General features: G+C 31.3%; 2 protein-coding genes across 2 annotated transcripts; both read right to left on the reverse strand.

The window, feature by feature from the left end:
- Window positions 1-190: 190 nt before the first annotated feature.
- On the reverse strand, window positions 191-4,883 carry LOC108210208 (proteasome subunit beta type-1). The gene is made up of 7 exons (XM_017381502.2): window positions 4,641-4,883; window positions 4,435-4,542; window positions 3,110-3,191; window positions 2,764-2,893; window positions 2,547-2,689; window positions 2,359-2,445; window positions 191-449 (listed from the first exon to the last, which is right to left on the reverse strand). The coding sequence occupies exons 1-7, from the start codon at window positions 4,685-4,687 to the stop codon at window positions 375-377; spliced, it is 672 nt and encodes a 223-aa protein (XP_017236991.1). The 5' UTR covers window positions 4,688-4,883; the 3' UTR covers window positions 191-374.
- A 1,492-nt stretch (window positions 4,884-6,375) lies between these two features.
- On the reverse strand, window positions 6,376-10,494 carry LOC108207635 (AT-hook motif nuclear-localized protein 7). Its single transcript, XM_017378070.1, has 6 exons — window positions 10,479-10,494; window positions 10,256-10,336; window positions 8,968-9,029; window positions 7,673-7,801; window positions 6,635-6,793; window positions 6,376-6,462 (listed from the first exon to the last, which is right to left on the reverse strand). The coding sequence occupies exons 1-6, from the start codon at window positions 10,492-10,494 to the stop codon at window positions 6,376-6,378; spliced, it is 534 nt and encodes a 177-aa protein (XP_017233559.1).
- Between the last annotated feature and the right edge of the window lie 1,073 nt (window positions 10,495-11,567).

Genomic DNA, 11,567 nt, shown 5'->3' on the forward strand with positions numbered 1-11,567 from the left:
TCACCTCTGTTGATTACCCTGCATTCTACAGGTATCTGCCCTCAGGACATGCCACCATTTATACCATCAGTCCATTAAATATACAGCTTATTTTTGGCTATACCTTGATGACCATAAGCCGATATGCATTTTCAATTTGTAATAACATTATGCAATACAACAATTAAGGAGCACACTAAACAACTTCCACTACAAAGTAAATGAAATACTCCGTTAAATAGAATATTTAAATTGCTAAATCCCAAGTCCTAAGACTTCAAGTTGGTTATGTCAAGTCCAACATTTGGTATTCAAAAGAGTGCAAGAACAAGGAAAAACCAGCCACAATCCCATACATCAAGACCCCAACAATTCAGCAAACAGGGTAAGTGCCACTAATCTTTCCTCAGCTCCATGTACTCACGGCGAAGGCCATTAGCATTCAATATAACCACTTCCAACCTGTCCCCCTGCAAAACAGATATACACAAGATGAAAATAGTGTAGCTAATTGAATCATTAAAATCCTAAACTGCTAAAATCCATCTCATCTACATAAATCAAGGAACATAACTAAAGATATGTAAAGGTTAAATCATCCAATTTTACATTACCAAAAATATATTTTTAGGCACAAACATAAGTTTGAAATAACTGTTTATACTGTTCTGTAGATGTCAATGCTTGAATAACTACCCTTTCATGAACTTCTACTAGTTTATAATATTATCACTCCTAAATTATATATAATTTATTACTATTAAAACTTATACAAAGAATCAGTTTCTGAAAATCCATCCAACTAGATACAAAAGAGTGTAAAAAGGGACAACACCCTGCAGATAGACAAGAGACTAGAAAGCAGAACATTGCACTCCTCACTCCAATAACCTGGAGCAAAAAACATGTTGAAGTGTCTACATTGAGGATAGTCCATTCAATTGACCAAAGGACTGTCCATTTAGAAGTCTTTCGGTTGACATGTAAATACCCAGGAAGTTCAAATTCCCAGGAAATATGTAACACTAAAGTTGTTTGTTTGACAAAAAGAAAGGAAGTGTAACTTCCATGGAATTCTGAATAACCACAAAACATGGGAAGTTACTTACCTGCCTCCCCCTTGGTTACTTGCACTTCCTGTAGGAAGTTAAAAGGTATGTACCAACCAAACACATATATTAACTTCCCAATTATTACAATTTCCCTAGTAATTTCAAATTACATAAGAAAGAGCTTCCCATTGTTAACCAAATGAGCACTTATTTTGAGGTTATTTCTTTTAACTGGTCCCTAATAATATGGTCCCCCACAACTCTAAGAACTTCGAATGACATGCAAGAGAAATCCGTCCTATGACATAACTCACATAAATGCTATGTTACCCGGACTCAGGTATATGTGTCGGACACAAGTGCGGATCCAAAAGTCGGTTTCCTAGTTTTAGGATAATTAGGATTCTTGGATATGAATCTGAAATACGACACGAATGCGGGGACTCAACATGTAAGCATAATGCAAGTAAAACTTTACATAGATGATTTTTTTTTATGCATTTACAAAAATAGTGTCTACTACACATAAATTACATACACTTATTTATATATGTTAAATGTAGCATGGAATCAATAGAATAACATAAATAATTCATTCAGGGACCTTGCTCTCTGTATACAAGTTGTAACAAGACCTTAACTTTCATTTTAAACTCGGATGCTACAAGGTGAAGTGTTCAGTTTAAATAAGGATCCGACTCAAATCCCATACCCGCACCCATGTCATGTCCGTTGGACACGGGTATAAGGTCAAAAGTGGAGAGTCCATATTATGTAGCATAAATGCACTTTATACATGACATAATCTACGTCCTGAATCATCACCTAGAAAATGTAAACAAAATTGATGACAAGTGAAGACCACTATCCTGACATTTTCATTATTGGTGATGTAGCATGAAATAATTATGGAAGGACGAAATTTCCATTTAAAAAATTAATAATTCTTAACCACCCAATGCACCTACACGTGTATTTATAAGCTGAATCAACTTGGAGATGACCTCCAACTCCTATATTTATCATAGCACCAAATCACAGCACAAACTAGGGTCCTAATGTTCATGTTTAACCATATTCTTACCAGAAGCTGCAAACAGATTTACTAAATTGCCTTGTATCACTTTATTCAATTAAAAGATGATAGAATCCATGAATTTGGCAACCATATTACGAGCCCTAAAAAAAGTTCTAGAAGAGATTTGACATCGAAAAATTCTTTATGCAAAGCACGCAAAATTGTTGAGCATTGTTTCCAGCCTACATCAAAGTTTCTGCACTTGTACAAAACTATGACAAATGAAAGATAGAAATTAGAGAGACTCACAGTATATATATCCCTCTCAGTTGCTGATGCAAAACAAGTTTTTACCAAATCAATGGCTTCTGTTTCCGAAAGAGGGGTAACGGCATCCTGCACAGATCAATAAGACTAACATAAGCTTCTTGAATATAAATAAATAATCAGAAATCCAACGAGAATAATTATTACAGAACGTAAGAATTGTGACAAACCTTAGCAGGTAACAGGAGAGGGCTTGGTGATTTCAGCTGGTTGTCCAGAAAAGGTGTAATTAGTGTAGCACCAGATCCTTGGGAACTGTATCCAACTCGCTCATAGGATCCAACAGCATCATAAGTGTAAACACATCCTTTTCCTTCAATTATTTAATAAAAAGTATAAGCAAATATAGTGGACCCCAAATTTTCATCTATGACATGTGCATCTTACCTTCATTGTCAAGACCACCCAGAACGTTAAAAGCGTAATACGGAAAGAATCTTTTGTAGTAAAGGGTGTTAGAGAGCAGTTGTGCCATTGCAGGGCAGCTCATCTGTTTGTTGTGCTGATGCTGATAAGTCTGTTTCAAGAAATATGCAACTATACAAAGTAAGAATATAACTTAAATTCATGTCATGCAGCAATACACAGATGGGATCAGACCCATATTCCAATTTTCTGTTAATTTCAGCAGCTTCGGTAATGCTTTGTAACAAGTAGATGCTTCAGTAGTTCAATAGTAAATTCTGACAGGTACAATAAAAAATAAACATTTAGTAAAACTTCAAAACCTCACCAGATGCCTAGCAGCCAAGACCTTTTGCAAAGCTCGTACATCAGCTTGGAATCCCGAAGATGCCATCACAGATTTGTCCGCTCTAGAATGTCAAATTTAATATGATATAAGACAAGATCTTTTAATAAAAGTATGTTAATAAACACACATGTCAAAACATATTTTCATTTGTAAAAATTAAAAGGATGATATGAATCTTGACTTGGCAAGCTTCTTGTCAATCCAGCATTTGCTATATTTTCTTTGTATAAAACATACTTTCCAGTTTCCACAAGGTTTAAAATAAATGGAGACAGACAAATGCAGACCCCACAAATACTAATATGTTGATTAAATAATTTATGTATCCAAAATGTGAACAAGGAAGTGTGCGGTTTGCTAATAAAGGACAGAAAACTATAATTCTGTATGTAGAAATTGATCCTCCAATGGCTAAGTTCTGATCGCTACATAAATTAAGACACAAAAATCAGCTACACAGGTAACTAGGTATCTTAAAGACCCTGTTTGGGAATTAGCGGTTAGCTGTTAGCGGATTGAATTAGATGTTTTGACTAGCTGATTGAAATAGATGTTTTGACTAGCGGATTGGATTAGCGGTTTATTGTAAAGCTGTTTGGTTAATAGCTGTTTGGTTAGCTTTTTGTGACATCAAAACATGTAACCCAAAAAGCTCCTCAAAGTAGCTTTTTGAAAATTAGTTTTTTGAGACAAAACCTCTATTTCAATCCACTAACTATCAAACACTAGCATTAGCGGATTGAAATGGTCAAATCTCTAAACCACCCCAAACCTCTAATTTTACTCCAAACCTCTAACTTCCAAACAGGGCCAAAATCTAAAGTAAACCCAATGCTAAGGATTTGACCATGATCAAACCCACTAACCCAGTGGTTACACTGATCATGTAATGTTGTAAGGTCAGTATAAGATGTGTTTGTTAATTGGGCTAGTCATCACCTTCGAAACCGGGGATATATACAATTTTAGTAAAGGATAATCCACGAATAATATTCGGTGATTCTCTGGTACTCATTTCATCTCCCTCCATAAATTCCTATAGATCTCTATCAACCCTTACCCCCCTCCCCCCACCCCCACAAGTCTCTTCACCGCTAATGGATCACTATCAGTCAAGACCAATCTTGTTCATAAATTAGTAAGATTATCTTTTTTCCAAACTTAATTTTAATCTATTCTACTAAAGTTGCTTGAATTCTAAAAACCATTACACAAATCAATTAAAAATTGAACACAACAAACAAAATGCTAAACCAGTCGATACTCAGATAAAATAATAAACATCAAAAGAATAAGGGGCGTACAGTTTACAAATTTTGGAGTAATCGCGGGTGAGAATACTGTAACCAGTAGACATACGAGTGTCCGATGCAATTACACAGTAATCAGCTCCGGCTATGGCGACCACAGTCCTGCAATCCAAATCAACATTCACATACATATCATCGCTACTAATTACATCAATACAGGAGAGGGAGAGGGGAGAGGGGGGGAGAGAGAGAGAGAATACCCTCCATTGTTATCGTAGGGAGACCAATTAGCTTGTTCCTTCACCATTATATCAGTTTAGATCGGGAATCGAGAGATACAGGGAGAGATCGAGATGAAGATTTAGAGAGACAGACAGTTTGGGGGAGATTTCGAGCTCTCGACTATACTATAGCGTTCCTCTTTAATTTAGGTTTTCTTTCCTTTCAAGAAAACTTTGGGTCCGGGACTCTACGACGCCGTTTCGTTGTATGAATTTTCACTCTATATTTCTATTTTAGATGCGGTTAGTATTTTATATCCATCAATTTTAATCTTTCGTCGCTCTCATTTTAAATTTTAATAAAATACATATCAAAATTTAAATAATTCTAAATTTAAATTTTGTTCAAAATTCTAAAATTTAATTTGGTGAAATTATTGAATACGTAGTATATTTTAAAATATTTGAGATAATATATTATATTAAACAATTACAATAATAAAGAAAATACTCTACTATTATAATTATTGAGTTAATATTCATAATTAAACTGATGTTTTAGTAATATAAAAATAAATGATCTAAAATTTCAAAAATACTACTTAAAAAATTGTTTTTGTTATCTATATAATTTGTTGAAGAATATTTTGCTAAAAGAAATAATGTTTTTACGAATTTTAGCAATTGTATAAAAAAAAATTAGTCATTCTTAATCCTCTCCTAAAGCACTACAAGTTATTTAAAATTCATTGTGTTTGCTTACAACTTTTTAAGATGGTTTTTTGAAAATCTTATAATTTTGGGATTTTACTAGATTTTAACAGTTGAAATCAAGATTTGTAGTGCTCATCTTTTTTCTTGAAAGAACATTACATATTTTCACTTTGTTTTGTGAAAGTTACATTTTTTTTATATTTTTCGATTGGTTTAAAGTGATGTTCACGTGTGTGAACAACATTGACATAATCCTCATGAGACTTAGGAGATATGATATAAAAAGGGGTTAGCGGTGGTGATATGGTGGCAATTTTGAGTTTCGAAAAAGAGAGAACATGTTTACTCATTCGATGGAAATATATATAAGATTGTGGAGGCAAAGAATAAGTGGTGACAGATAATCATGAAAGAAACACCATCCTCATGTCTTCAAATCAAATCACATGACTTTAAGAATTTGAGATTTTTCAATGAGATGGTTCAATTTACTTAATCATATTCACTCAAATGTATAATTTATACTCATAAGTATGTCCCATATAAAGAAAGTCATGATCTCATGTATGATCTCGAGTTATGTAACTAAATTTATGTTTATTTTAAATTGCTACTTGATTATTTTAGGTTGTATAATTTTTTACTTTTTATTATTTACGTATCACACATAAATGTGTGTGTATTTGCTATAAGACGGGTTCCTCATAGAAACAACTTCCTTACTATGTGGGACATTATCTACAGACATATTATCCTTTCAAAAACCCTACAGAATATAGTAGGTATGTTGGTTTGATTTCTTTCGATTTTGTATGCAAATATAAGTAGCAAAAATCTTCGTGCCAATAATCACTTCTACACACTGATTTCAATATGAAATGATGGAATTTCAGGATCAATGAACAATTTCATTGAATAAAAGATTATTCAAAGAAGAGTATAACCAATCATTGGGACAATAATATTTTGAAATATAAAAATATGATAAACCCCAAACAACACAAACACAAGTACAAATAGCTAGTGTTTTTAATGATTGAATTTGCTACATTTATGATATCTATGCATGAAATTCAATTTCTTCTTCCACAAAGACGGGCTCTTCTTTCTCTCCACGCTTATGCTTCTTGAAAATACCCACATTGATCTACATATATAAAGATGAAAAGTCACTATCTATAATACAATCTTTAGATTTTTATAGAACCCCTACAATAAGTGGTAGTGAGTATGTAAGTAAATGTTATACATGTTGTTTGATGTTACAAATTAAAGGACTTAAAAACTATAAGACATTTTAAAGAATTTAGAGATTTTACCCTTGCAAAATTAGCAACTTTGAGCTGCCCAATGACCCGTCCCCCTTCGACTTTTCCATCTTTACGAGAAAAAATTATGCTCAACCCACCTTTTCTCCCAAATTCACCAAGATTAACGGGTTCAAATGATCCAGATAAACGTAGTATATCAAATTGACCCTGTAAAAGCATTAGCAAGGATGAGGAACACACACACATAATGGTATGTGACAAAGTCTAAGTTTTATAAATAACACGATTCTATATGAAACCTAACCCTACACACACACACACACACACACACACATTATATATTTATGTATATAGTATATATAATTATATGGAGAACTAAAAACTTTGGTAAACACTCTTAGAAAAATTATAATAAATTTATTCAGGTGTTTTGCATATAAACACACAATTATGGAAAATGATTATGTATTCTGTAAATAATAATGATAGAAAAGATTGACCAAACACATATAATCAATCTTTAGTCATAAATACATGTATTATGTAAAAAAAAGCGTAAACATGATATTTCATGCATTTTGAGAAACATTAGGAAAAGTTTCTTTTTTAACCAAACACACACATGTTAGCCTCCTGTCATTTGAGCATGCACCTTTATACATAAAATTAAAATATTTAGAACTCATAAAGAAACTTTTAATATCAATTCTTGATCTATTTATTACTGAATTGTTTAAATTATGAGTTTGCTTAGCGAGGGCTTTTTTAAATTTAGAAATGAAAATAAAATTCTTTCATGCCAGGTATCATTGTTAGTACCATTGTTTACAACATCAAAAAGGAAGAACATTAATAAAAATTTCTTATATGTTAGTTATGTGCTAAACAATGTAATCCCTCGTCGATAAAAACGTATTCGAAGCTAATAGATTTAATACATATATAAAAAAACTTGAACAATAGTGTTCGTCCAATCATATTAAATCAAGTTGAAAGTATCGATATTTATTATATAGCATCAAAATCCAACTACAACACAATAAAATATAAAAATAAATAAAACCTGCCAAATATCAAAAGTCATACCTCGTATGTAATCTTATCAACGAAAGGGATCTTGAATGTTATCTCTGACAAAGTGCCAAATGCAGACATAACGCAAACTATTTGATCTGGCACTTGTTTGCAAAAATCAATAATCTTGCTCATTACATCCTAAAAGGAAAATGGCATAAAACAAGACACAGATATTATTAAACTATATAAAAAGGTTTCAAGTAAGAAATAATAAGTTCAAGATACACGAATGTGAAATCTTGTCAATAATAACTCAATCAGTTTGATGAATGTAATGTTGTACTTTATCGTGTAAATAACCAACTAATTACTTGTAATCATGAACTATTACACAGAATGTTGTGCATTATCTGACACACTATATAATACAACAAAAGTTAATGGACACACTGTATAATACAATAAAAGTTAATGGCCATGGGCATGGGATTTTTGTTTTAAAGTTTTAGTCCACATTATCCGATATTATAAGTGCGGCATGCCACATAAATCTTCTTTTAGTCCACGCAATGCGTGTAATCTGCCCAAAATATTTCTCATTGCTTAACACTGCCAAACACTAAAGGTAAGTTTTGCGCATTTGCACAACTATTTGACATTAAACCCGCATCTTGTTATTTACAATCACCTTCAAAAATATATTTAATTGGTGTTATCGAACAATATATGAATATTTTTTAAGACTATGTGTGTGTGTGTGTGTGTGTGATTGATATTTATGATACTACTTTTCGTTGAAGCTTTTGGAGACTATATATGTTCTAACATTACAAAATATATTTATATATAAAAAATGTTCAACTTGAAGTAAATATATGGTCTCCGAGATCTTAATAAAATAATTGTCTACATATAATTTTTTGACACACACACATATATATATATATACACAAAAAAAAAACAATTGAAGAAAAAATGATAGTTCTCTGTTATAGTAAATTTTATATCCCATATCCCACAAAAAGTATAGAAATTTAATTAACTTTATTAAGCAATTCAGTCTAGGAATTGATTAGATACCACATTTAAGTTATATTATTTAGAATTTTTTTAAAAATTATATAAAATTAACATCACAAGGTTATGAAAAAAAATTATATAAAAATAGCATTACAAGATTATATGTCATACAGTCTAGTGAAAAGATGAAACATTGTTAAATAAAATGATAGGCAAAAAGTGGAATACTAAATTATTATATGTAACCACAAAAAGTTAGCAAAGGAATGATATTATACACAACCCCAATGGTGAAATGCATTCGTTGACCAATCTAACACTTTCGGTATGTGATTGAGGCTTACCTGACCCTCATAAACGTCAATTACATAGGGAGTGAAGCCTTCCTCGGAAGCAAGCATATCATCTACATTATAAGAAAAATCATAATAATGGGTTGTGACAATATTTATGTTCACTTCAAATTGGAAGTTTATGAATACAAGAAAACTGATAAATATTAAACTGCTAAACCCATCTCACCCAAATAAATCAACGAATTAACTAACTATATGTAAGGTTAAGTAATCCAATTTTCTATCACCGAATACAAGTGCTTGAATTACATATGTTCCAAGAACTTTTAGATGTTTAGTAATATAATTAGTTTTAATTACAAATGATTTGTCACTCTTGAAACTTTATATTATAAAAGTATTTTTGAACATCCAACCAACTAGTTGCGAAAAGGAGTTAAATATGAAGCATAAGTAACACCCTCAAGCATTATCAACACCTTGTAGATAGGGATGGCAACGGATCGGATCGGATCGGGTCTCTTGAGATCCAGACCCGATCCATTATATTTCGGTTCGGTTCGGGTCCGGGTTCGAGAAATAAAGATCCAGATCCGATCCGTCGAGTTTTTTCGGGTTTCGGTTCAGGTTCAGGTCTAATTCGAATATTTTGGAAAATAAAATGAAATAAAAATTAAAAATTATATATCTATAAAAAATGTGATTATAATTTTTTTAAAAATTTAGGAATATAAAAAAAGGTTACAGGTTTTATTTAGTAGAATAAACACGTGAAACATATTAACTTAATTGTATACAATCATTCAACTTATCATTTATATTTTTTTTATATTTAGATTTTTTAACATACAATAATTGAGAAAAATAAAATATTGACGAAATGAATATAAGTTCTGTATTGCACATATAAAATTAAGTAAAATGTCAATATCCATACCTAATAATTCATAATATTTCAATGTATATACTTTATATTTAAAACACACACATATGCATACATATATACATATATACATATATATATATATATATATATATATATATAATATTTTGTATCGAGTCTTATCGGGTTTCGGGTTTAAATCGGGTTTCTGGTCGGGTCTCGGTTCGGAATACCTGAGATCCAGATCCAGATTCAAACTTTTTCGGGTCTAAAAATAAGATCCAGATCCAAAAAATCGGGTTCAAGTAGACCCAATCGAGTAGGAACGAGTCGGGTATCCATCGGGTCGGGTACAATTGTCATCCCTACTTGTAGATGGCTAGGGAATGGTAAGAAAACTAGTATATCACAACCTCCAGCTAGAAGCAAATAAAATTAAGTTCTTATGTATACCTTGGTGATCCTTGTTTCCCTCTGTGAAAGCCACTACAGGAGTTTCACAAGATGGTTCACCGATCCCTTGAGCTTTGAGTCCTACACATAACACAAATTGGAATAGATAATAGATTTGAAATCGTATCATAATTGATTTATACACTTAAATCCGTGGATTTTTATGAAAGTAAATCAAAATTAGATTAAAAGTGGTTTGATGGTTTATTAACGGAGAGCAAACCTGAGGTAGATGCCATTTCTTTTACAAAAGAGAGCTGTAATTCTCTAAACTCAAAGGAGAGAATTGTTCTATCTCAAAAATCAAAGTGAATAGTATGAAGGAGTCTTTTGACTCTTATTAAGATGAATAATGATAATAATAGTATAACGGTAATGTATGGGGTCCACAAAATTTTTAAAGTATGAGAAGGTTTAATTTATAATAATGAAGGGTCCATCAAATTATTATATCTAGGGTCCACATCACATTTAGAACATGAGAAGGTTTAATTTATAATGATTAACGAGTCCCAGAAAAATTTACTCCCTCCATCCCCCTAGATAGTATATATTGGGGGACGGGGACGCGACACGGACTTTAATACTCCTGTAAAGTGTAGTTGTGAATTTATTTTTATGATTTTCTTTTTCTGAATAAAAGTTTGGATGTTAAATTTTTATTCAGAAAAAAAATCTTATAAATAAGTTACATAACTATATTTTATAAGAGTATTGAAATGCGTGTTGAGCAGTTGAAAAAAACCCGCATAGAATTAAATGGGACGGGGGGAGTAATATCTTGGGTCCACGTAACTTTAAGAATATGAGTAAGTTCAATTTATGATGATGAAGAGGGTCCCAATAAATTTTATATGTAGAATTTTAAATGTATATTAGTGTCAACATTTTTGATATATTTTTGTTGATATTAATTTTTTTTCCTACTTTAATTTAATTCAAAATCTTATAATTTGTTGTTTTTTAATATATTTTAATAAATTTAATACAAAATTTTTTATAATTGATGTACAATCTCACACATTTAGATTAATTTTTTATCAAATCATTCATATTCTCATATGAACAATCTCATAATGACAAGTATTCATTATTTTGCTGATTTATTGATTCATCTTTGGTTGTTAATTGATAATTTTTTACATCAACTGCTAATTAGATTTTCGCTAAGTTAATCATCAATTGGTAATATATTTGTTGATTTCTTGAAACTTCAACTACTAGCAATCCACCGACTGTTATTTAGTTCACTAAATATTGACTCGAGTTCTTTGAAATGCTCTTCACTTGTAAAATACATCACTTAGTATAT

Source organism: Daucus carota, chromosome 2 (genome assembly GCF_001625215.2).
Source record: "Daucus carota subsp. sativus chromosome 2, DH1 v3.0, whole genome shotgun sequence".
NCBI classification, from domain to species: Eukaryota; Viridiplantae; Streptophyta; class Magnoliopsida; order Apiales; family Apiaceae; genus Daucus; species Daucus carota.

What these genes read in the sequence shown, in the direction of transcription:
- LOC108210208 (XM_017381502.2), bottom strand. Translation starts at nt 4,687, where the DNA reads ATGGTGAAGGAACAAGCTAATTGGTCTCCCTACGATAACAATGGAGG. An exon ending in TACTCCAAAATTTGTAAACT is followed by an intron (nt 3,192 to 4,434) that starts GTACGCCCCTTA and finishes TTGACATTCTAG; the next exon opens with AGCGGACAAATCTGTGATGG. An exon ending in CTCTCCTGTTACCTGCTAAG is followed by an intron (nt 2,446 to 2,546) that starts GTTTGTCACAAT and finishes TGATCTGTGCAG; the next exon opens with GATGCCGTTACCCCTCTTTC.
- LOC108207635 (XM_017378070.1), bottom strand. An exon ending in GGGAAACAAGGATCACCAAG is followed by an intron (nt 9,030 to 10,255) that starts GTATACATAAGA and finishes CTTATAATGTAG; the next exon opens with ATGATATGCTTGCTTCCGAG. An exon ending in TTGACGTTTATGAGGGTCAG is followed by an intron (nt 7,802 to 8,967) that starts GTAAGCCTCAAT and finishes TTTTCCTTTTAG; the next exon opens with GATGTAATGAGCAAGATTAT.